Consider the following 26,293-nt stretch of genomic DNA (forward strand, 5'->3'; position numbering starts at 1 on the left):
GCTTAAACATTTACCTGTTGAAGCACATCTGGTTTTTTCCAGTCTGGAGCAATTTCAAATGACGTTTCTTTGAACATTTATGTACAGGTTTGGGAGGAACACAAATTTTAATTTCTCTGGGATAAATGCCCAAGAATACAATGGTTGGGTCATACAGCAAGCGCATGTTTAGCTTTGTAAAAAGCAAATAAACAACAACAAAATCCCTGTAACAGCCTCTTTTCCAGGGTGGCTGTACCATTTATGTGCCTACCAGAAATATATGCATGCTGCCATTTCTCCGCATCTTCACCAGCAATGGCTATTATCACTATTTTTTATTTTACCCAACTTGACAGGTGTGTAAGCGATGTGCCAACTGTGGTTTTAATTTGCATCTCCCTAATGGCTAATGATGTTGAACATCTTTTCATGTACTTATTTGCCATCTGTATATCCTGTTCAGTGAAATGTCTCTTCCTGACTCTGTCCATTTTTTAACTGTGGGCTGTTTGGTTTTTTACTGTCGAGTCTGAGAGCCGTTTATATATTTAGATACAGGTTTTTTATTGGATATTTGCAAGTATTTTGCCCCAGTCTGTGACTCATTTTTTCAGGCTTTTAGCAGGTCTTTTTCACAGAGCAGAAGTCAATAATGTCAGTGAGGTCCATTGTATCTGGTTTCCCTCTCTTTTGGCTCATCTCTGGAAAGCATGGCTACAAATGCTCCCTAACCTCAGGCCATGAAGATTTTCTCTTATGTTGTTTGTCTAACCATTTTATGAATTTTACATTTTATGCGTAGATCTACCATCCATTTTGTCTTCTATTCTGTGTGTAATGTTTATAGCCTGAGAGGATTTTATCCTAAGGGCCATAGGGAGCCAGTGAGTGCTGCAAAGTAAAAGGAGAGGCAAAGACCTAAATGGAGAGAGGACTTAGACAAGCAGAGTCAAGTAGTTCACGACAACTTCACTTTGGGCCTCAGTTTCTCCCATAGTAAACAAACAGAATAGACCAGAGGATTTATAAGATCAGTTGTAACTAAATGAGTCCACATCCCTGGATATTTGACTCCCTGTTCCCTGGCTCACTGGCGCAGACTCAGGTCAAACCCCACACCCCATAACATGCCTGAACCTGAGTCCTGGTGCTCAGGATTTAAGAGCTAAGTAGAGGGAGCCTGACTCTGTGGGATAGCGAGACTCTGAGATACCATGACTCCTTCCCCCCAATGGCAAAATCGGGTCATTTTTCAATTCCAGTCATTCTCCTTCATACATAAAAAGTGCCAAGAGCCACTTTCCCGAAAATCTAAATTGAAAGTAAATAGCACAGGGACAATTCTCAGTGATAAAACCGCCGATTCTGGAGCTTCTTGAAATAATATTTATTCTCCCCTCTCACTAATGGCTCCAGCTGCCTCCCCAGGTTATTAAAGTAATGCGTTTGCTTAACCTGGCTGGGGCCTGCATCCCACCCAGGGCTGATTGGACCCCACGTGAAGCCCCCCGCCACCCCCTCCGCTGGACAATTATATTAACCGCTGCAGGTTTGCAATTACTATAAATCAGAAAGCGCATCCGCCCGGATTTGTTTCTCTTTATTGAAAATGTTTTAACTTCATGCATTGCAAATGTCACCACCCCAGATTGGACTTAACTCTTTGAGACTCAAGGGTTAGCTCTTAAGAGATTTACTGAAAGGTGGTGCTAGCGTCAACCCCATTTTCCAGATGAGAAATTGGAGGTGCAGAGAGGAATGTCTCTGTCCAGAGCCACAAAGTCCGGGTCACAGCGCCAAAACTGCACAGAGATTTTGGCATGGCCCCCAGTGAAACTGCTTTCCTCCTGATGAAAACAAAGCGTCAATAAGAAATCGCATGTCCTCATAACAACTGCTAGAGTGGGGGGCTGTATTTTCCCGGGGATTTTTTTCTATACACCTATAGCCCCTCCTAGGTCAAAAGTTTATTGAGCACCTACTATCGTGGGAACTGTTCCAGCTGCTGGGGATACAAGAAATGAAAAACACTTGCTTGAAGATCATTCCAGGCAGAGGGAATGGCCAGTGCAAAGGCCCTGGAGCTGATTGTGTCCCATTGGAAGAACAGCATGGCTGGATAGAGAGGCCTACGGGGTCATGAGGGGTGAGAGACAAGAGTATGTAGGGCGGCATCCAGGGAAAAGAAGCATCTACTCGTAATGCTCAAAGGTGGAGGACCAAGGCTTGCTGAGGAGAGGAGGAGAAAGGGTGACACCAGACACTGGCTGAGCAGCTACAGTTATGGGGCTGCTCGCAGCCCAGATGGGAGCTGGGGGAGGAGCATGTTTAGCGGGTGGCAGACCTGGACTGAGGAGCTGAGTGCAAGATCCCCATGAATCTCACATGGAGACATTAGGCGCAGCTGGACTCCAAGTCTGGAGCTCAGAGGTGGCCTGGGTGAGGGATGTGGGCGTCATTGGGGTGTAAATGAGGCTAGAGCCCAGAGAATGAAGGAGGCCCCGGTGGGAGGAGGCAAGAGGTTCAAGGACATGGCATTAAGGGCAAGAGTGTGGGCAAGGAGAGGTGGAACCGGAGCCCTCATGGGGGTCCCTAAGGAGTTCAGGGGGATGGGCTGGGTCATAGGCTGCCCTCGGGGGTGAGGAGGGTGGAGCAGGCCATCACGGACCTTGGGGAGAAGGATTTCAGTGATGATGGGGAAGGTGTGAGTGTTTGGAGAATTCAGGAGAGAGAAAACCAAGAGAGGTGGGGTCAGCGAGGATAGACAGAGGTATAGAAAGAAGTAAATCCATAAAAAGAGGTAAAATCATGAGTGAGAGCTGGAGGGAAATGTGGGAGTCGACTGTTCCCCCAGTAAGATGGGCATGGTCCTGTGGGCCCACATGTGAGTGAGGAGTAAGGAGACATGTGCTCGGGTGGGGACCTGGTACCCACAGGGGCTCGATGCTCCCCTGCCTCCATCGTCTGTCTGCAAGGTGGGCACAAGCACAGCACCGACTTCTGGGGCTGCTGATCCCAGCATGCCCGGGCACCCCACGGCTGGGGCTGGTCTCCCCCCAGGGCTCATCTGTGAGGTGGTCACCCCTGGCAGGCGGTGGTGGAATGCAGCCTGCACCCCCTACCCCAAGGGAGGTAGACAGTCTCTAGGAAAAACTCAGCGAGATCCCGGTGAGAAAGGGCCCCACAAGTCAAAGTGCTTTTACAAAAATAAATAGCCTGATTAGCATAAGGTATGCAAATATATGCTAATGTGACAACTATTAAAAGACTCCAAATGTCATCGAGGGAAAACACACCGGTCCTGGCTGGGAGGTGGGGGATGGGAGGAGGGGACGCAGCCCGGACGCTATGGGAAGGTCGGGACACTCAGCCCTGCTGTCACCTGGCTCAAAGTGCGACGTTTAGTTCCCTGCTGAGCCAAAGCCCTATCCTCGGCAGCCCCCAGAACTCTCTACACACCCTCTCCAAAGGCTTTTCCGAGACTCACTCTGCCAAGTGCTTAAAACTTTGTCCAGGGTGACGGTGTTGCTCATTCCGCCTTAGTGCACCGGCTTACTGTCCCCTGGGAAAGAAAAATATCACAGGTGATAGCCAGAACCTTTCCTGAGAATAGGTTAAAATGAGTCTCCTCCACAACAAAAGAACCCCCAAGGACCTGGGTAGGTAAGATTTTCTCTCCCTCGTGCATCCATACCCAGACTCTCTCTCGCACTTCAGGAGAAAATTTGCATTCTAACTCCCCTGCTTATTCTTTGAGGCTGGCAGACAAAGACCCAGGGGTGGGAGGAAACTCAGGGTCACATAGCTATGTAGTTCACCAAATCATCAAAACTATTTCAAAACCCAAGGATTGTTGAACATGTTTTCCAAAGAGAAATCTGAGCATCAGAGAGAGGAGGTGACTTGCTCCAGGTCATACAGCGACAATCAGGCCGGCCCAGCCTCAATTTCTCAAAGTGCAGTTTGCTGAACACCATCTTCCGCCCACCACTACTATTATTTCCTGAATATTTTCTTTCAAAGCCACCTACTCCCTAAGACCTTCGCTCCATTTAAAAGGGAATTGTTTATCATGACCATAAATGAAAAGCCAGCATCACTGACCATAAGTAGAAACTAACTCAATACAAGCAAAATCATATTAATTTCTGACTAGTGATAATAGTCTAAGGAGGCCCTGAAATGGGGTGTTCTCTCTCTTTGTCCAAAAGGGAGATTCTCTAGTGTTGGGAAGGTGTCAAAGGGCTGATTTGCACCCAGTTCAGAAACTCTGACGATAAAATTCAATGATATTTAAAACTGATTCATGTTTCATCTAAAACCATCTCACGGCCACAAGGCTGGTGCTATCTGTCTGAGAGGTGGGACACTATCCTGACACTAGAAGGATCCATTTGGAAGTTCACACTATTGGTATCCAAATTTGTGTCAGAGTAGATCCAAGATGTAGCAGGGATGGTTTTGCTCATCGATAGACCCACCCATCCACCTACCACACACTCACCCACCAATCCACCACTCATCACCCCTCAACCATTCACTCGCCTGCCACACCTCCAGCCAATCCACAACCCACATATCCATCTATCCATCCACTTATCTGTCCCTTCACTCACCCATCCACCATCCATCTGCCCATCCACCCAAACACCCACTCATCCTTCCACCCACCCACCACCATCTACCCACCTGTTCTTCTAGGATCTACCTTCCCATCCACCCATCAACTCACCCATCAGTAAATCTATATCCAATAGTTCCTGTGTGCAAGACACTGCTCTAGGATATAGAATCAGTCATGACCCAAACATATCTAGTCCCCACCTTCTTAGCTTCTCAACTAGTGAGGACATTGTCCATCCCTGAACGTCTTGGGGTAGATTAGAGAATTTACCTCCATTTCATTAGAGGTGAGGATCATCCTGGTGGGCGTTTGTGGGTTCCCCCACCTGCATTCTTCCTCTCGCCTTCATGAGGCAGCAGAACCCTGGTTTTGCTGGTACCTAGGGGCTCTATCACATATTAGAGACTGTCAGAGCCTTGGCCAAACTGATGTCCTCTTTCTCTGGACACACAGTAAGACTACATTTCCCAGCAACCCTTGCGGTTGAGGAGACATGTGATTGAATTTAGCCAATGGGATGAGGGTACAAGTGATGTGCTGTCACTCCCAGTCTTGGTCCATAGGATCCTTCCACCTGACGATGCAGGAGGCACAAGACCCAAAGGGCTGGTTCTGAAGGACAGGGTTTAGTTCCTGGTAGTCAGGAACATCCGTTTGCACTTTACATGAACAACAAATAAACTTTGTGTCCAGTCCTTGATGTTTGTGGGTAAGCAGTGTTACCTAAGCCAGTCCACACCTTTCCCACTTTCCAGTCCTGTGGTTTAATTGGTTGCACTCCCAGGTGGGCCTTGAGTGACACCAGCTATTCATTGAATCCTTTCCTACTGGCCGCTCGGATGTTCCTGGAGAGATCTGGTGGGTCTCCAGGGATCACCATGTTGAGGAGAGCCTGGTGTGCTGAGCCATAGAACTGGACTTCCAATATTAGCAATTAGAGAGAAAAAGAACTTCACTGATCATTATTATTATTATTTAATGCTCTGGCCTTTTCCCTGGATGACCCAAATTCAGAAACTAGTTTCTGTTGCTTTAATTACCCTGATGGGGTGGGGTGGGCTCCCTGGTGGCACAAGGGGTTAAGCACCACACTATGAAGCAATCCGCAGCCTTTGCAGCACCAGTTGGATCCCCAGCCAGCCAGGGAGCAACCCACATGGTGCGGCAGACCTCTTCTGTCTTGCCCGCTGCTCCCCTCAGCAGTGTACTTGGGCCAGTCTGCCTGTTCTGTTCCCCACTCTGTCTCTGTCTCTCACCTCCCCCCCATCTCTGGCCTGTACCCCAGCTCTTGTATGCATAAATAAATCTTTAAAAAAAATAATAATTGGGGCCTCCTTGGTGGCGCAACGGTTGAGTGCTGGGTTGCGAGGCTGCCCGCAGCCTCTGCAGCACCAGTTCGATCCCCAGCCACCGGGTGAGGGTCCCACATGGCACGCAGACCTCTCCTGCTGCGCCCGCTGCTCCCCTCAGCACTATACTTCGTCAGTCTGCCTGTTCTGCTCTCCCCTCTGGCTCTGGTGAATTCTCTCACCCTCCCGCGCTTCTGACTGTACCCAGTGCTTGTATAAATAAATAAATAAATAAATAAACAAACAATCAAGCAAATAAATAAACAAGCAAATAAATAAATCTTTAAATAATAATAATAATAATAATAACCCTGATGGTTCCCTGACCTCTACCTAGACTTGGCCCCAGGGCCCTAGCAGTCCCCCTGGGACACCTGTGTGTTCACCAGGTACAACCTACCCAACGCCCACTGCGTTGTTGGCATTGCTTCTTCTCCCCCACACCAGCTCCTGCCCTGCACCCTCTCTCATCAGGGACCCCAGGATTTCTCTGGGAAATTGGGAATAAGACCCAAGATCCCCCTTTCCCTTCCCCAGGCTCAATTCCACACTCGGCCAGTCTTATGGATGCCACTATTATCTCTGCAGAGACCCTCTCTCCACCCCCTCCTGCCTCATTCAGACAAACACCAGCCTCTCCAGCAGTTTCCCTGCCAACTCTTGGCAGCCTCACAGCAGCCAGGGATCCACTACCAATGTCGTAACTACAAGTCTGACACTTCTCACCTCCCCGGCAGCCCTCCGCAGCTCCAGTGCCCGGAAGAAAAAGTTTAAATGATTTTTCAGAATTCCTCATAGTCTCGCTATGCCATTCTTCATTGCCCCATCCCTATTCCTCCTTATTCCTCCAACTCATTTTCAGGTGTCACCCCTCCAGAAAGTTCCCCTGAGCCCCCAGACAATGATGGGAGCGGAGTCTCCTCCGAGCTGTCACGGCTGTGAGTGCCCCCATCCCAGGGCCAACTACCTGATGCTGTAGCTGCTTCTCTGTGTCCTTGAGTCCCGGGAGGACAAGAGTTGAGTCTGTCTTATTCACCACTGTCCCCAGCCCCCAACACAGCACCTGGTACCCAATAGAGACTAAATAAATCTTCTGGAATGAATGAGTAGAGACCAGAAATAGAGGCAGCGTGAGTGCCACTGCACGGAGCAGATGCTACCAGTGCCCCAGCCTCCTGCCCGCAGCACCCACATTTTGGTACCTGCTGGCGGCGTCCTTCTGCAGGCAGTCACCTGCCACTCACTAGCTGAGACCTTCTCAGCCCAGATGAGGGGCAGGCTGAGAGTGCCAGGGAACGGATGCTTCCAGAAGCAGCCCTTGATCAGTAATGGACGGGAGCTGGTAGATAAATACCCCAGCTCTCTCTCCCCTCAGGAAGGTAACTCCCAAGCACATTCTACATGGTCTCCCTGGGGCCCCGTTGGGACTGAGCCCCAGTCACCCTTGCAAGCCACCTGTTCACCAGCAACGGCTCCTTTCCTTCCCTCTCCTCTACCCACTCTTCCTGGGGCTTCCTGGGATTTACCTCCCACATAAACCGCTTGCCCTAAACCCAGCCGAAGACATTGCAATGGAAATCTCTCTCCACTCTCTTAATTCAGTTGCCAACACTTCCAGAAAGAACTTTGACATGCTTCGGAGATGAAAACAACAAAAAAAAAGCCTCTTGGTCGCTGTCAGCAGAGGTCCTCGCTGTCTCCACACACAGACTGCGACATTGGCAGTTGTGTATTAATTGCGGATATTTTTTTCCGGGAATGAGATGCTCTCCTGCAGTGTGTGTGCGTGCGTGTGTGTGTGTGTGTGTGTGTGTGTGTGCGCGCGCGCTTGCTTAATAACTTTCTCATTTTGAGATCAGGCCAGATAGCTTTTTGAAAAAAGTCTGCCCAGACCCTGGAACATATAGAAAATTCTCCCGGCTTAATAGCACCCCCACCCGCCCGCCCATCCATCACAGACACACCGCAGAATGAAAAACAAGCACATTGATTGGATCTATTTCTAATCGACAGGCTAAAATACTGTTTGAAATCTGTCGTTAGATGGAAGAAGTTGGAAGTGGCCGTGCCTCATTTCTCAAGGGCGTGAGGCTGCACAAGGGAAAGAATCATGGCAGCATTTGGCAAGCGTTTATTGAGCGCCTGCTGTGTACTGCTCCCTGGATTGGGTGCTGGGAACCAAGACAGATCCAGTTCCGCCTGCTCAGTGGAGGGACAGACAGGTCACCAGTCTGTGATCAGTGTCCTCATGGGGGAGGCCAGGCCCCCCTAGGTGCCCTGAGGAGGGGGCCCGATCCAGACTGAGTCAGGAAAGGACTGAGAGCTGAGGCTCAGGAGGACGTGAAACCAAAATACTAAATGGGAACGAGGGCTTCAGGGAAGCAGAACAGCATGTACGAAGGACAACGGGTAAGGGAAGATAATTCGCTGAGACTGGGAGGTGGGTTCATAGAGAGAGAAGGAGATTAAAACGCTGGTTGCTTTGAGAGATTCAGGAAGGTATTTCAGCTTTCCTGTGAGCAATAGGGAGCCATGGAAGAATTTAGAAGAAGGGAGGGGGTCACACATTAAAAAACCATTTTGACACTGAATATCAGATGACCCAGCAATTCTGTTCTTCGTTATATCCCCCAAAGAACTGACAGCAGGGACTCCAGGGGATACTTGCACACCCATGTTCACAGGAGCATGAGCCAAAAAGTAGAAACGACTCAAGTGTCCATTGCCAGATGACTGCATATACGTTGGTCCACCCATACAGTGGAATATTACTCAGCCTTAAAAAGGAACGAAGCACTGGGACACACTACAGGGTGGATGAACCTTGAAAACATGATGCTCAGTGAAATAAGTGTTTTTCCCATGAAAAGATAAATAGAGTATGATTCTACTTACGTAGAACAGGCAAAATCATAGACAGAAAGTAGAATAGCAGTTACCGGAGGCTTAGAAAGGAGGATCAGACACTTTCTGCTTTAATGGTACAGAGTTTCTGTTTCAGGTGATGAAAACAGTGTGGAAATAGGTAGAGGGGGCAGTTCCACAATGGTGTGAAATGGTATCAAATGCTGGTGAATTGGACACTTAAATGGTGAGGCTGGTACAATTTGTTATGTATCTTTTAATGCAATTTTTTTTAAAGTCTACAATTTAAAAATAAAATTGGCTGTGTGGGTGATCCAGGAAGGAGCAATGAACCCAGGTGAGGATGGGGTTCGGACCAGGGTGGAGGCAGAGCAGAGCTTGAGAAGTGAGGAGATTCTGGGGTGTGTTTGGGGTAACAGGAAGTGGGAGGAAGGGAGATATCACCTTCCTGTTGGCCTCACCTCCAAAGGTGGACTCTGCAGGCAATGTGATTCATTTCTCCCATCCTCCCGAGGGCCAGTCACCCCACCTCACAGCAGTCCTGTGACCTCCTGCCCTCCACACCCCCGTCCTTGATGACCCAGCCCCAGGGGCCCCAGTAAGGAGTCCCAGCGGAGACTAATGTCACTTCTCAGACAGTAAAGCCACTCCATCTCGCAGGGACTCCTCCACCGCCTCCGCTTACAAGGTGCAGATGTAATACCTGCTTTTAAATTCAATTAAGTCAGATTCAGTTCTGCTCCTGGAATACATTACCCAGCCGGAGACAGCAGGGGAAAGGGAGAAAAAAAAAAGACAGGAAAAAAAATACACACAAAACACAACACAGACCTATTTAGAGATTTCCTTCTAAATGGATTTTAATTCTCTCGATTTATCAGAGGCCAGAGGAGCTGCTGACAGCCAGCGTTTGGTGCTTGCGCACCCAGTTTCAGCCACAAGGAGGGGAGAGAAGGGGCGGGGCTGCTATTCTGACATTTGGTTCCAGTGCAGGGGGGCACCTGAGCTTCCCCAGTCCTGGGTTTGAATCACTCGCTGTGTGACCCTGAGCTGAGTTCCATGCCCTCTCTGGGCCTCAGTGAACTCATCTGTAAAATAGGAACAACGGTTGTGCTTGTCTCAGGAGACTAACGAACGATGGATTATCCAAGGAGAATCCAGTCAAACCCTCAGCACCATGCCTGACACCTAGTGAGAGTATTCAGCAAAGATGGCTAATAATAACAAGAATCCATATTATCAATAATATTGAAAATATTAATAATATTAAAATTAATAATATAACAATAGTAGTAGCTGTGGGCTAGGTCATTGTAGAGGAGAGAAAAAAGAAATGCCAGGCTTGACATTTGCCTTCAAAGGCCGGGAACTCTGGGCAGGGCAAGGGCAGGTGGGCTGGGGAGGCCTGGCAACGGACGAGTTTCCTGGGGACTGGCCCGGGAACTGCTATTGACAGGAGACACAGGTCAGAGAGCGTCTCGGGTACAGATAGGATCCACCGCTACTCAGTTTATTTTCAGAAACTTCACTCTTCTTTCTGTCAAAACGTATCCATCCTGTGTCCCCTACCTGGGAAAGCGCTAAAATCACCACATCAGGCCACCAGTGGGAGACAGGGGTGCAACCGACTCTCTCTCCTGGAAGCCCGCATCTGGCCCTTAGAGGCAGGAGGAAGTTCCTTCTGCTACTGTCCACTGCACCACCCAGCAGGGCCAGAGCCACTCACAGCCCCCAAACCAGTGCCCCCTAGTTCCACTCTCAACTGCCCATTTCATAGATTGGAAAAGTGCACCTCCAGAAAGAGGCCACTCTGAGGCCACGGGACAAGAGCTACTCCTGAGGAGCCTCAGTCCATACCCAGCTGGGCCCAGACTCACTCTACGACCTTGGAGAAGCACCCAGCCCTGGCCTCAGTTTTGCCATCTCCAGGGGAAGGGAGAAGGCCCCTTGGGGTCCCTCAAGTTCTCCTGTGCCAAAGGAATCAGCTGTAGGTCTGGTTGAATGATGTTAAGACTCCGTAAGGGGAGTTGTCTTCACGGGAGTCTGGTGAGAAAGATGAAGGCCTTTCAGATCAGAATCTGAAATCATTTTAAGACAAAACATGTTCTGGCCTCTTAAGCACCCCCCCTTGGGTTTTGTAATGTCCCTTGGGGGACTCAGTGGGCCATTCTTAGCTTCTCAAAGGGCCGTTCCCTCCACTGGAGGCCTCCCTGGAGGCCAGCAGGTTGCCCCAGCCTGGTCCTGCCCTGGGAGGGCAGCTGCGGAGGGGGGGGGGGTGTCGAGGGTGTTCGGGCCCAAGGATCTGGGAAGGAAAAGGGAAAGAAAATGGCAAAACACAGTCCGCCTGGAGGGACCTGACTGGTGGGAGAGAGGGGGCTTCTGAGGACTAGAGTACTCTGCTGTGATCTTTTGGCGGCTGTATGGTTCTTTACCCGCGATGGCGCCTTGGGCCTCACACGCTGAATGTAAGTCAGACATAGACGAGGGAGGGAGGATTCTGAGAGACTAGCAAAGGCAGAAAGAGACAGAGAAAGAAAAATAGAGGGACAGAGACAGACACAGAGACACAAGTGAGGACAGGGGAAAACAAATGATGGGCAGAGACACAGAAAGATATCAATGGTGTCGATTAAATGTTGGTATTAATGAAACTGAATACTGGAAAACAAAGAGAAAATCAATTAAATCAAAAGTCAGTTTAATTGAAAAATAATAAATGTGATGAAATTCTAGTCAGACTTATCTTGAGAAATACAGAGACAGAGGGGGGAGGCCAGAGAGAGGAGAGACAGACAGAGACACAGAGAGACAGAGGAGAGAAAAGAAAAAGAGAAATGGTTTCTGGGCAGGAAGGTGGGAAAAGGAGGAAGGGGCAGAAAGCTGGAGGCAGGGGTAGGGGGAAGAAAATAGGCAACGGCCCATGAGCAGGAGGGCACGGGAACTTCACACGTGATCATGTCCTTAATTGTAATTACACAGGAACATTTAGTGTGTAGATGCAGCAGAAACGAAAACGCTGCTCCTGGCCCATTAATCTAATGGCTGTTAGTCAATCGTACTTCAAAAGGGGCTCTGGCTGTGGCTGCATGGGGGGTGGCCAGCTGGGAATGGATCAGGAAGGAGATGCTTTTAGACTAATGATGTCCTCAGGGAGAGCCCAAGGGGTATTTCTGGAGGAGGGGAGAGGAACTTTCCCAAATCTGGCCTGCTCATTTTCAGAGCCCTGCAGGCAGCTACCAGCCCAGTGGTCAGGGCCTGGCAAGTAGGATTTCTGACCTGCAGGACTGGGCTAGCGGAGACACAGTGCATCCCAAAGGGACCCAGTGCTTCTTGAACTCACCCTCAGGGTGGGGGAAGGCTTCCTAGAAAGCTTCCTATACTGAGTCAACTAAGTTTAGACATATAATATGAGGCAGGCAAGCAAAAACGGAAGAAGGGCCTTCCAAATTCAGACAACAGCTTGTGCAAAGGTTGAGCAGGAAATGCAGACAACTTTGTAGGGACTGGGAGGGGTGAGCCGGAGGCCGGAATTTTAAGGAATACTGAGGAGATTTTGCAGTTCTGAGGGTGATGGGGAGTCATCAAAAGATTGATAAATGTACACAAGTTCAGATTTACACATTGTGTGTGTGTGTCTGTGTGCATCAAATTTATATTTTTAAACATTATCCCTGCCTAGGGTCAGAGATTTGCAAGTCAATCATATGATCTTTTACTCACTCCAAAAAATTGAGCTGCCCAGCCCAGGAGGAAGGCAAGAATAAGACCCCAATAACCACTAAGGGGTTGGGATGGGGGGCTTTTAGCATCAGGTAAAGTCTGTGATTACGAGTTGGGGTTCTCAATGAGGAGGGTGAGAGGGCCCTGTAAAGAGGGATGTGATGTGTTACTAAGCTCACTTGGGGGCCACACTTGAACCCACAGTGAAGAGAGGGGGTGCAGATGAATCAAAGATGCCTAGGCGGGGCCTGATCAAGCCCTGATGAGGTGCCTCTCCTAGCCTCTCAACCCCTGACTCCCTCATTCACTTGGCCTGGAGTGTGGAGGGTGGGTAGGCATGGGGGAGAGAAGGCATGCCCAGTAGGCCGCTACTACTCACAGTTTCTGCTCCTTGAGCGCCTGCTATGTGCTGAGTCACGTACAGGAACCAAAAACCTGCCTTCCCCCAGCCCAATACCTCTGGAATGAAATCTGTTGGCTCCAAAATACACCTCTAACTCACCCTCTCCTTACTGTCTCCTCACTCCTGTTCCATCATCACTCAGCTGGACTGAAACAGTCACTGACACCCTGGTCGCCACACTTTGTTCTCGCAGTGAACAGACCCTATGAGCACTTACTCAGGACCTGCCCCTCTGCCCACACACCTCCAGGGCTCCCCTCTCAGCTAAAGCCCAGTCTTCCCACTGACTGACCCACAACCTGTGAATTGTGTGACCTGCCACCCCACCCTACTGCCTCAACTATGCTCCAGGCACAGGATCTCCTTGCTGTTCCTCCAACATGCCTCCTTCCCCAGGACCTTTGCAGATGCTGGTTCCCTTGGCCTGGAATCGTCTCATAGCTTCTTTTTATTTTATCTAGACATCACCTCCTCAGGCAAGCCCTCCTGGATTGCTGGGCTAAAGTAACATCCAATTCTTCACATTCACCCCTTGCTTTTATTTTCCTTATAGCCTACTAATCCTCTGAATGGATGTTTACCTATTTCCATTTGTTTTCCATGGCTGCTGCCCTGGATCCCCAGAATCCTGGGGGACAATAAATGTTCAAAGTGTGCTGGTGGGTTGTCTGCGTGGAGCCTCATGGCCTCTCCCCGCATGTGGGGATTTCTCAATCCCATTGCACAGTGGGAAACCCAGGCTTTAAGAGGTGCTGCCCAAGACCTGACAGAGCTCCAGGGTGTCTATGGCAGGAGGGTGCGCCCCGGTATCCTCTGGGATAAATGGTGGCATACAAGTCCCAGACCCGTCGTAAACAGAGGTCCGGCTGGACCGGAGGGTACAGGGGGCCGGGGAACCTGCCCACGCTGCCTGGGGACTCCGGGTCTAGCGGGGGTGGGGCGGGGAGGCTCTCATTTCCCTTCTGCATCCCCCCTAAAGTGCGCGTCGGAAAGAAACTCGTGGGGTGCGCTACCACGGGGAGGGCAACACTCTTATGATAAAGACGCACTCACAGCCCCGCAGATGCTGCGGATTTCCCGGCCCGCGAATCGCTCTCTCCCCTCTCCGCTCCCCCCTCCTTTTCCAACACCGCCCCCCCCCCCCAGCACTTTGCTGCCCCCCAATCCCTCCTCCCGGGTGTCGGGAGCCAGCGCCCAGCGCCCGCCCACAGAGAGCCGGCAGCCAATGGCCGCGCTGCCTGGTGAGGTAATGCGCCTCGCCCGCCTTCCCATTGGCTGGCCTGGGCCGTTCTCCGGGGCCCCCCGAAAGCGCGCCCGCCTGAGCCTCGGACGGGGTCCCCGCAGCCTTGGGCACCTGCAGCCCCCAGAAATTTTATATTGACTGTATTTTGAGATACTCTGGGACCTCCACCTGCCCTCCCTGGGCTCAGGACCCAGCGAGCAGGACTTGGAGACCCCAGCGCGCCTGCTCTGCTCCAGGGAGGCCCCGCGCGCCTCGAGAGCCCAAGTGTTGGCGCAGCCCCCCGCCCCCTCCACGCCAGCCCCCTCGGGGTCACCCTCTCAGGGCCAGGACCCAGAGTCGAGCACCACGGGGTGCCCCGGGCCCCCTGGGGATGCAGCCCTGGCGCTCCCGGGCGCACAGCGACGGGAGGGCGCGCGCCCCGACCCGCCTCCCCGGCCGGGCCGCGGCCGCAGCTGAGGGGGGCAGGCGGGGCCCGCGCTTCCCCGGCCGCGGGGGGCGGCGTCTGCGGCTGCGGAGCCGGCGGGGCTTGCAGAGGCGGGGGAGGCAGAGGGAGCGGGGGAAGGGGCTCCCCTCTTAATTATCTTGCTCCCTTGTTTGTTTATTGGGAGCTCCTGGAGGCTTGGGGGCTGCGCCTCCTTGTTCATTGTTGTATTCATTCAACAAACATTTGACTTCCCCCCTCACGACTGGGTGTTTTTCATACGTAGTTCCTTCCCACATCTTCCCACCTCTCCCCAGAACCACTCTAACGTGGGGTGTGCGTGTGTGTGTGTGCGTGTGTGTGTGTGCGTGTGCGTGTGCGTGTGTGTGCGCGCGCGCGCGTGGCTTCTTCTGAGCCAAGATGAGGCTGTTTTTTCAGCGTTTCTTTTTTCTTAACTTTCTTCTTGGGGTGCATCTTCCGTGCGGAAAGTGCACAGATCTTAAGTGTACAGCTGAACGCATTTTCACCCAAGCACAGATCCTGGTGGCGGGCACCTGGGGGAGAGGTAGAAGCAGCGTCCACGCCAGCCAGGAGGAAGGTGGAGGTGCATCTGGCTCGCCCAGAGTGGAAGCTTGTCTTTATTTGAAATGTGGCTATTTTGCTGATCTCAGATTTCTGGGATTTTGAATTATTTTTTTTTCAAATATCACAAATGTTGTTTAACTTGATTGCTGAGATTTGTTTTTGTTTTTGTTTTGTTTCTCTGTGCTCCCTTACAGTTTATCACTGAGGACAGACAGTGACTTCCCTCTGTTGATTCTGGCCTCTGTAGTACATTCTGCCTCCTGGGAGTCTTCCTAGAGGAGCAGGGAACCCTCCTTGTGCGCAACCTCTCCCCTTCACCTCTTTCTACTTTATCACCACATTTTACTTTGCCTATTTTAAAAATGTGTATAAATAGAATTAAACAGGACATAGTATTGAATCTGGCCCCTTTCACTCTTCATAATGCTTTTGAGATGGATCCAGATGATTGCATGTCTCAATAGTTCATTCTTTTTTTTTTTGCTGCCGAGGTCTACTGCAGTGTTTATTCCAGGGTGCGGATGGACCGCAGTCTGTTTACCTAGTCCTGGCTCCTGGGCATTTGGGTTGTTTCCTGCGTTTGGCTGTTCCAAGTAAAGCTGCTAAGGAAGGCTGTGGCACACGTCTCCGTGTGGACATATGCTTTCATCTCTCTTGGGTAAACACCTAGGAGTAGGAAGGCTGGGTCATATGGTAGGTGTGTGTTTAACTTTTGAAGAAACTGCCAAACATTTCTCCCGAGTGGCTGTACCATTTGCGTTCCCAGCAGCAGCAGAGGAGAGCGCCTGTGAGCATGTGTTCAGGGCATTCATATTTTTTTGCCTTTCTTGGGTGTAATCTAAGCACACAGTTCGATGAGTTTTGACAAATGTGTACATCTGTGCAACCACCACCTCAAGAGATATACACACCCTCTCCATCACCCCCAGAAAGCTCCCCTAGGGCAAGTGGTATTAATTTACAAAGAGAGAGCAAGAAAAAGAGGGAAAGAGAGAGAGAGTGAGATCTCACTTTTCTTGTTTTCTGCACTTTCTGTTTTGTTTGGAAGAGCCGTCCATGTGTCTCAGAATGAACAGCTCAGTCTGTTATGATTTTCTTAGAGATGAAGGTGCCCATAATCTTAATTGTCTCGAGTTTTCTCCAGTCTAGTTAATTCTTATTTTTAAAATGTATCAAATAGCCATTGACCACTTATGTGACCAGGTGACATATGAAGCCCCTTCTGGCAATTAAATGTACAATAAGGGCCTCCCCGATGGCGCAGCGGTTGAGCGCTGGGTTGCGAAGCTGCCTAGGCCTCTGCAGTGCCGGTTCGATCCCCGGCTGCTCCCCGGCCATGGCAAGAGGGTCCCACATGGCACACAGACCTCTCTTGCTGCCCGCTGCTCCCCTCAGCAGTGTACTTCGGTCCTTCTGCCTGCTCTGCTCCCCGCTCTGGCTCTGGTGAATTCTCTCACCCTCCCGCGCTTCTGACTGTACCCAGTGCATGTACAAACAAAACAAACAAACAAACAAATAAATAAATAAAACATGCCTCTATAAAAATAAATAAATAAATAAATAAATGTACACTAAGCTATCATCCTCTACTCCATTGGTGTCACAAATTAGGTGCTTCATCATCCTCACTCTGTAGATAGAAGATGATGTCACCTTCTCTGCCCCCAGTTCCAAAATGGGGTGAAAACATTCAAGAAGCACCAACCACAAGCCCACATTTTAACATCAAAAAAGCTCTAAAAAAAATTAAAAAATAAAAAGCTCTAAAAACATACATTTGCATCAGGTGACCTTAAAACTCATTGAGAATCAAGTGTTAGTAGCAGTTGGCTATTAATAGCTGTATTTATCCCATTTATTGTGATATTCCCATTCCATTGCTCTGTGTTTGGTTGTGAAGGGGACACGCTGCTCTAGGCAATGCTGCGGGTGTCATATAATATCTGCCCCTAGATCTTACCTGTGTCCTGACATCTAGGACATCTTGAATTCCCTCTCTTACCCTCCCCCTCTATCTGCTTATTAGCCAATCCAGAAAAATCTATCCCAAATCTACCTACCTCTTCCCTTCCTCTGACCCTGCCTGGTCCATTTCCATGATAACTGTTACTGCCTCAGGGCCTTTTTTTTAAAAAAAAGGGGTACAGAACCGGGGTACAGGCCAGATGTGTGGGAGGGTGAGAGGATTCACCAGAAACAGAGCGTGGAGCAGAACAGGCAGACTGATGAAATACACTGCTGAGGGGAGCAGCGGGAGCAACAGGAGAGGTCTGCCGTGCCGTGTAGGACCTTCACCAGCCGGCCGAGATCGAACCTGCTCTGCAGAGGCTGGGGACATCTTCACAGCTTGGTGCTCAACCGCCTGTGCCACCAGAGGAGGCCCTGCCTCAGGACCTTTGCATTAGCTCCTCCTTTTCCCCCCACTGCTCCTCCCTCTAGTACTGGGTAACTTCCTTTATTCCCTTTGTTTTTAAGGATTTAAGTTCCAAGAAGGTGGTGACTATGTCTACCTCTGTCACTGAGGCTTGCCAGTTCCAAAACGGTGCCTCACACACAGTAGGTGCTCAATAAAAGTCTCTTCAACAATGGAAGGTTTTAATTCATGGAACCTCAGAAAAAAAGCCTTGTATTCCCATGTCCCAGCTGGGAGCATTTAACCATGGACAACGATAGAGATATTAGGGGGGGACAGCTCCAAATTTTGGTTGCCTCCCTCTGCCTTTAATTATTTTGTCGACAAGGCTCACAATTCAGCAAGTCAAGGTGGCATTTGAGAGGGACGGTTCCCTTTAGCGTAGCTGACAGCTAATTTGTGGGAAGTTTAATTACAGGCGGCGTTAATTAACTGGCAGAGCGCTGGGCTAGGAAGGCAGCCATCTGTTCCTAAAAAACGTCCTCCCCTTCTGGGCCTGACTGGGAGGGGTGGGCAAGGAAGAGGACAGGGTGTGGGGAGGAGGCAGGGACAGGGGAAGAGGAAGGAAAGAGAACCAGGCAATGAATCACTGCCTTAGCACCCAGATCTTGGCAGTGACAACCGTGGTCCCCATTTGCAGCTGCCTCCAGTGGCCAGTGGGAGTGGCAGTAGCAGCTCCTTGGAATCTGCTTCTCACTGGTTATATCATTAGGAGCAGAGTGTGTGGAGTAGAGGAGGAACGAACACACCATCCTCAGCCAGCACTGGAGAGGATTGGCAGTCACCAAAGAGATTGGGAAGAACAGGGATAGAGCCCGGGTGAAGGATGCCCTAAGCCATCCAGCCTGAGAGAGGTGCATTATCCTGTCTCTTGTACCACCATGCACTCCTTCGGTCCAACTGCTCTTCGTGCGGATAGTATAGATGATGCAAACAATTTCTTTTTTTTTTTTTAAGATTTATTTATTTATTTATACAAGAACCGGGGTACAGTCAGAAGCACAGGAGGGTGAGAGAATTCACCAGAGCCAGAGCAGGGAACAAAACAGGCAGACTGACGAAGTACACTGCTGAGGGGAGCAGTGGGCGCAGCAGGAGATGTCTGCACACCGTGTGAGACCCTCCCCTGTGGCCGGGGCTCGAACCAGCGCTGCAGAGGCTGCGGGCAGCCTCACAACCCAGTGCTCAACCACTGCGCCACCGGGGAGGCCCAATGCAAACAATTTCTGAAGACAAGTTTCTTGAGTTCAAATCCCAGTTTTGTCCCTTTTGAGCTATTTTAAACTGATCAAGGGCAAGTCACTTAACCTCTCTGGCTCTCAGCTTCCTCATTGGAAAAATGAGATTGATTATAATGGGACCTGCTTCCATTTATCTTTCTAGAATAACTCACACATTTTTCAGGCTGCCAAAAAGAGTTTTGTTATGAACTTGGTGCCATTGTATGTTATAACTAGAAGTGGGTCCCACAGAGCTGTCGATCGCTTCTTGGAAACTGCCATTGAAGTGGGATGAGTCTCTGGACTCAGGTCCTCTGGCTCACCATTGGCCTGGATGTTTTCACCTCATCAACATTATAATGAAACTATTTCCAACAAAATGACATTATTTGAGGGCCTGCTGTATATCTCTCCAGTGGGATATTCCTCAGAGGTCAGGAGAAACAACAGCATGGGTGAGTCTCAAAGACTCTATGCTGAGTGAAGAAAGTCATATGCCCAAGCTTGTACCCTGTGTGGTTCTTTTTACATGACATTTGGGAAAAGACAAAACCACAGGTTCAGGGGCTAAGGGCTGGGCTACATGCTTGGTTACTGTAGAGCCAGGTCCAAGGGAATATTTGGAGGAACTGGGAATATTCTGTATCTTGACTGTGGTGGTTGTTATGTGACTGCATTTATCAAAATCAAGCTATAAACTAGAAACACAATAAAGGTGATTTTAGCGTGTATAATGTGCTACAATGGTTGTCTTAAAAAAAAAAATCCTCAACACTTGTGATTCCCAATTCCTGAAAGTGGGGCCTCCCCGGTGGCGCAGCGGTTGAGCGCTGGGTTGCGAAGTTGCCCACAGCCTCTGCGGCGCCGGTTCGATCCCCGGCTGCTCCCCGGCCCCGGAGGAGGATCCCACATGGCTCGCAGACCTCTCCTGCCGCCCGCTGCTCCCCTCAGCAGTGTGCTTCGGTCCTTCTGCCTGTTCTGCTCCCTGCTCTGGCTCTGGTGAATTCTCTCACCCTCCCGCGCTTCTGACTGTACCCAGTGCATGTATAAACAAAACAAACAAACAAATATAATAAATAAATAAATAAAAACATGCCTCTATAAAAAAAAAAAAACTATTAAAAAAAAAAAAAAGTATATCCAATTCCTGAAAGTGAATTCAAACTCCTCTCCAAGTCCTCAGCACCTTACTCTGCTCCCATTCCCTCCCTAACTCCCTCTCCTTTCAATCCTGTCTGCTCAGACTGCTGTTTCCCTACATTTTCCTATGACTGAATCCTTCTTGTACTTCAGATCTGCCTACACGTCACCTCTCAAAGAAAACTTCCCTGATCACCCCTGACAAAATCTTCCAACCCCCATAACCTGCTACCCTGTTGTTCCACTGCATTTTCTTAACAACCTGCAATTCACTAGATCATAAACTCCTTGAGGGCGGGTGTCTCTTTTGGTCACAGCAAGGTCCCTGGCATGGCACCTAGTGCATATTAGGTGCTCATTAAATGTGGGTCATAAGGCAATCAATTGAAAGAGCAAAGCACATGGAGCCCTGTGGACCTAAGTTCGAATCCAGGCTCTGTCACGCTATGTGACTTTAGACAACTTGCTTAATCTTTCTGTTATTCCTTTGACAGATGGAATGAATATGTTTCTTTCAAGAGGGTGTGGGAACAAAATTAAAAAGCACACATACACACCACCACACACAAGAAAAAGTGGGGACGTCAGATTCAGTAGCAGGGAGGCAGGAACCTGAGTACCCTGAACCTCAAGGAAAAGACAGATCATTTCACATTCACAGACCCCCCACCCTGAGGTCCTGGCCTTCTCAGCCCTGGACAGGATCTCAGTGAAATTAGGAAAATTTAAGAATAAAAGAATGAGCAAGTCAATGAATACGCAATCAAACTGCTTAGCTTAGCAATTAAGACCTCAAACACCTCTTACATCTTGACCCTAAGGACTCATTTCAGAATCAACTATACCCCCAGCCTTTGCACATGCTGTACCTACCCAGGTGAGCCCTTTGCCTGCCTGAAGAGTGCCTACCTGTCCTTCCAGCTCATGCAGTGACCCCCTCCTCTATGGATCCTCTTTTGAGTGCCAGTCTCTGGGCTCCCCTAGCCCCAACTCTTCTCTTCCCAGCCCTGACCGTGTCTGCCTCCATCTCCTCCCAGTCTAGGGGCCCTTGAGGCCAGGGCACAGCAGGACTAGGGTCCCCAGTGTTCCCAGTGAAGATGTGCAGAACACTCAGAGCATCCCCGGAGTACAAGCCCAGCTACCTGCTTACTCAGTCTCTTTCTCAGACTATGTTTCTTCCTCTGAACACTGGCACAGTGTAGCCCGTATGTGTGCACAGAAACCTGGCTCAGGACGCAATCAGGCCGTGTGGGAAAGAACACTGCCCGGCACCAGCGGCGGGTGTGCTCGGTGGTCGTGCTGGTGGTTAGTCAGCCCTGACTTCAGTCTCATCATCGAGCCTCAGTTTTCCCATTTGGCAACACTCTCCCTTAGACAAACACAGACGGAACACCACCTGCACGGGCAGGAGGAGGCCTCTGCTGGTGCTCACTTAGAGCAGCAGCCAAGGCAGGGCCGACAGTGCTGGCACAGGCTGCCCTTGCTAAGCTGGCGGTCCTTGGCAGTGCCCGGCTTTCCTGGAGGCGGCTGGAGAAGGGCCCAGGCCTGGTTGCTGGGGGACTGGGGAGACTGAGATGAAGCTGAGGCCCCTCCTGAGAGAGGGCAGGCTCTGCTTGGGGACAGGGAGCTCTATGTAAGCTTATTAAGAGCCTACTAGATGCCAGACCTGGCTGCTTGGGGCTTTTGCCTATGCTGTTCCAGCTGCCAAGATCACTTTTCCTTTTCACTGTGCTAATCCCTGCATTTTCTGCTCTCAGTCTAGAAGATTCAGGAAGCCAATTTCTGGACTGGGCACACACCTCCATTTGGGTTAACACAGTGCCTGGGTTTCCCCCATCATAGCTCTGATCATCCCCTATTATAGCTGGACTATGAGCAGATCACTTAGCCTATCAACAAACACTGATGGAGTGCTTTGTAGGTATCAGGCTACCAGGTCCAAATCCCACCATTGGCCATATGCTGTGTGATCCCAAGCAAGTGACTTGGCTTCTCTGAGCTGTAGTTGCACCATTTGTAAACTGAAAATCTGGAAGTGCAGCTAATAGGGATTTTCTCTGTGCTATGTAAAACCATGGCATGGTTTCACTCAGCACCTCAGAGTCAAAGCCAAATTCCTCACTGAGCTGTACAAGGCTTCGCACCACCTGCTTCTCCCTCTCCCTGCCCTTGTCTCTCCCCCACCTTCACTGCTCCGCTCCAGTCACAGGAGCCTCCTAACTGATCCTCCAACACACCAGCCACTGTCCTGTCCCAGGACTTTGCGTGGACTGTGCCCTCTGCCTGGAATGCTCTTCCTGCTCACTCCCTTCTCACCACTCCAGGTCAGACTCAGTGTTGCCTCCCTGCCCCCCATCATGCTTAGCATGTAGCCAAACAACCATTCCCAGATTCATTGTCCACATGGCCCCTTAGTGTGGCCCAACCCTTCTGAAGGGGGGAAGGTGGGCTGGGAGTGGAAAAAATACTTTATCTCCCTCCCCCATAGAATCAAATCACAGTTAAGCTGATCTCTAAATTGTGAATCCAGCTACAAAGTCACAGGAGATACAAGGGACTGCGGAACACGTCAAATGACACCACGGGACGGGAAACAAAACTGCAAAACCCACAACAGTGGCATCTCCACGGGATGAATGATGCAGTCGCTTTAACAAATATATTGCAAGGCAAAATGAAAAGAGACGGAGGGGAAGCTCTCCGTTAAGAGAAACTTAGGCGGCCATCAGTGACTCTCGACTGATTCACCACGCAGCAAACACGGTCAGGCATCGCTTCAAGATGGCAACACGGTCTGAGAAATGCATGGTTCGGCGATCTCAAGGGGTGATGACAGCAAGCCCAGGGGGCAGAGCCCACGACTCACCTGGGTTAGACAGTCCAGACCACTGGGGAACCCGTTGCTTATGTGGTTTGTCCTTGACACAAACATCCTCCAGGGACCTGTGACAGTACATCAGAAAAGACACAGATATGTGGACCCTGGATGGATTCTGATGCTGTTAAGGCACCGTAATTTTGAACATGATACTAGACTTTGTGGGGTTGTTTTTTAAAGCAGGGTCTCTTCCCTCAGCACCACAGGCATTCAGGCATGGATCAGCCTCTGAGCACTGTGGGGTGATGGGTGACTTCATCGGCCTCCACCCCCTAAAGACTAATAGCACCCCCCCAGTGGTGAGGCCCACAAATGTCCCTGGACATCACCTGCTGACCCGTAGGGACAAAAGCCTCACCCCAGCTGAGACCAGTGCTTTAGAGACACAAACTAAAATATTTACAGATGGAAAACCATTTGGGGTTTGCTCCAAAATAAGAAGGGGTGGGGGAGAGGGTTGTATCCAAGTAAATCATTGTTAAATCTGAGCAGTGGGTGCCTGTTGGGGGAAGGTCGTTTTTCTGTTCTCTCTGCTTGAATGTTTGACAGTTTCCACGATGCAGAGGAGGAGTACTAGGGAAGCTCAAGCACAATCTTGAGTGCAGTTCATCGCAACTTATATAAGGCGTGCATGTTACATCACCCTCGGGCGACAGGACGGGGTGACGGGGAGAGAGATGAGAGCTCTCCCTAGCACCTTTGCAACTTTTCTGTAAATCTAAAATTACTCCAATGTAAAAGTTTATTTTAAAAAATAGTTTAAGTGAATAACGAATGAGCACAGCAGGATCAGTCAGCAGCCTGAGTACCCAGGAATGGTGGGGGCCCCGTCACAGCCACCGCAGACACCATGAGCAGAGCGGCCCCCATCTCTTCACTCCCCCACAGAAACTGGGAGCCAGCCTTAGACTCAAATGGGATATGCTGCACATGAGTGGCCCAAAGTGCCAGAGGCCGGGGGGGCAACCCCAGAGCAGGGAGGGCAAGAATCCACTTTCAAACCCACTTTATTCTCTTCAGACTAGAAACACTCCTCATGTCCACCCTCCCTACCCCAGATCGTGGCCAGCTAGGGGCTGTGGGCCTCAGAGCGGTTCCAGGGGCCTCTCCACAGACTCGTCGACGGTGCCCAGAGATGCGGTACTGCAGTGGCGGTGCGGGCTGGCTCTGGCGAGCAGCTCCAGCCTGCGGGAGCGCAGCCGGGCTTGGATGGCCCAGATGGGGGGCTGGTGGCCAGGCAAGGGGGGTTCCTCGTCACTGAAGCTTTCCACCGTGGAGTCGGAGCCGTCCTCTGTGGCAGCCACTGACTGCTTGCACACAGGGCAGGAGCGCCGCACAGCCTGGGAGAACCAGGGGTCGATGCACCTGCAGTGGTAGGTGTGGGAGCAGGGCAGGATCTTGAGCTGGTCGCCCTCCTCGTACTCGTCCAGGCAGATGGCGCACAGGTCGTTGCGCCGGGTGAAGGTGCGCACCTGGGCCCGCTGGCAGGCCTGCGGCTTGGCGACCAGCCCCCGGGCCCACCAGGCCCACAGCCAGTTCCAGAGGTGGCGCAGGACGAAGAAGGAGGAGGTGACCAGGGCCAGGGCCCGGCCCAGGACCCAGGAGATGGCCAGCACGGGGTGGCAGTCCAGCTCGGGGCAGGGTGGGTAGTCGGGCAGCAGGAGGACTTGGGCCGACTTGTCGCAGCGTGAAATGACCCGCAGGTCCCGCGAGGCGGCCTCGCCCACAAACACCGAGGGGATGGCGATGCGGCGCCGCAGGGCCTCGTGCACGTGGGCCATTCGCACCAGGTCGTCGGAGCGCACGTTGTGCACGATGGCCGCCTCGAAGCCGGCCCGCTGGGCGTTGAGCACCTTGAGGTCGAAGGTGCAGTCATAGCGGCGGATCAGCACGATGGCGCCCAGGGAGCCGTTGCCCGGCCGCGGGCCCTCAATGGGGTGACAGGCGTTGGCTGGCTTCGCCTCCATCAGGTAGCCCCGCACGCCCTGGGGGGACAGAGGGGCCCCGAACAGGGCAGGCATGTCCGCAAAGTCCACTGAGCTGGAGTTGCCCTCTAGCACTGCCCGCACCACCGCCTGCGAGGGCACCAGCAGCGCCAACAAGACCAGCGAGGTCCTGAGCACCCGCGGGGTCAGGGCTGGCCACTGCTGCCTCATAGCGGAGCCTCCCCTCTGTTGTTGGAGCTAGGTCCCGCCGGGGACTGCAGGCCAGAGGCCTTCAGGCATCTCCAGGGCCTCCCAGAGGCGCTGTGCCCGGGAGGGAACAGAGGTCAGCTCAAGTGGGGGCTCAGAGGCGGGTAAGCTGGGTGACTGGGGCCTGGAGGCCTAGGCAGAGGCAGTCCCCGCTGGCAGCGCCCAGGGCATTGTGTCCTGGAAAGCTGGTCTCAGGAGGAAACCCACCCAGCTGGCCTTGCTGGCAGATGACGCTGGGGCAAAGAGTCCCGAGGGTTCTAGATGCCCCCAGCCTCTGTGACATCGTCCTGCTCCCAGAACCCCTAGTTCCATGGAGTCTGGGACCGATACAGAATTCCTGGGTCCCTGAGCAACCTTGGGAAGGAATCTTCCAGAAGGCTCAAAGCACCCCGGTCTTAGGATATAATAAGACCCAGGGGGTGCCACAACGTGGGCTGATGACATGGATCCAATGCTCACTCTAGAAGTGTCCTTTCCCAGCGACGCCCCCAGGAAGGTACCAATGTTACCCCCTTTTGGGTCTCCCAGGAAGTCCTGGACTTAGTCAGTGGATCCTCTCCCCTATGAGGTCAGTTCTTAAAACCCAAGTGCATACCTTCTCCCTCTCACCCTCCTCACTCTGCTCCAGTGACAAGGGTCTCCCCAACATTCCTCCAACATGCCAGGCCTGGTCCTGCCCCAGGACCTTTGCACGGGCTGCGCCCACTGCCTGGAACACCTGTCTCCCTGCAGCTGGCTCTTTCTAATGACTTCGATCTCAGTTCTTGTCTTCAAAATCTAACCAGACATGATTTGGCGGGGGAGGGAGCGCCAAATTCAGGGCCAGCAGCACCTGGTGGGCCTCCAGGCCTGTACCAGCTTTGCTCTCTCCCCTCAGTGCTTCCTCTCCAGCCAGAGCTCCTACTATGCTCTTTTCCTTGGCCAGAGCTTTGGGCATCAGCTTCACCTCCTCCTCACCTCGCCTCCCCAAATCTCCCACTCTCAGGTCTTGACTCCTGGCTCTGCCAGGCTGTGCCTCCAGGAAAATCACCGTCTCGGCAGCCCAGTTTCCGCACTGGTAAAATGGATATAACAATGAGACACTTATAGGACTAGTGCTGTTGGAATTAAACGAGATAATGCACAACACTTGCTCAGCACGGGGTCTCATTTTACCTTTCTCCCAGAACAGACAGGCCTCCAGCGCAAAACGCTTCCAGTTCACCGCTACAGGGTAACCAGGAATTTTCTGTAATGTCAATCCGCTGTTCACTCCCAC

The 26,293-nt window shown here is 51.3% G+C and overlaps 1 protein-coding gene across 7 annotated transcripts; it reads right to left on the reverse strand.

The window, feature by feature from the left end:
• Positions 1–1,571: 1,571 nt before the first annotated feature.
• On the reverse strand, positions 1,572–25,295 carry ZNRF4 (zinc and ring finger 4). 7 transcript variants are annotated; one of them, XR_008551007.1, is made up of 6 exons: positions 23,897–25,295; positions 22,832–22,908; positions 4,877–4,994; positions 3,470–3,544; positions 1,961–2,111; positions 1,572–1,829 (listed from the first exon to the last, which is right to left on the reverse strand). XR_008551007.1 is itself a non-coding variant. In XM_037504242.2 (2 exons), exon 1 carries the CDS (start codon positions 24,997–24,999, stop codon positions 23,929–23,931), a length of 1,071 nt encoding a protein of 356 aa, XP_037360139.1. In that variant the 5' UTR covers positions 25,000–25,295; the 3' UTR covers positions 22,595–22,908; positions 23,897–23,928. The 7 variants fall into 7 exon arrangements, 1 of the variants encoding a protein (XP_037360139.1); XR_005124015.2 differs by lacking the exon at positions 1,961–2,111 and adding an exon at positions 6,923–7,018; XR_008551008.1 differs by having other exon boundaries at positions 1,816–1,829; positions 1,965–2,111.
• Between the last annotated feature and the right edge of the window lie 998 nt (positions 25,296–26,293).

This window comes from Talpa occidentalis, unplaced genomic scaffold, assembly GCF_014898055.3.
Source record: "Talpa occidentalis isolate TD23 unplaced genomic scaffold, MPIMG_talOcc4v2.1 talOcc4.12, whole genome shotgun sequence".
NCBI classification, from domain to species: Eukaryota; Metazoa; Chordata; class Mammalia; order Eulipotyphla; family Talpidae; genus Talpa; species Talpa occidentalis.

Excerpts from the sequence above, each read along its gene's own strand:
- ZNRF4 (XM_037504242.2), bottom strand. The coding sequence starts at position 24,999 with ATGAGGCAGCAGTGGCCAGCCCTGACCCCGCGGGTGCTCAGGACCTCG.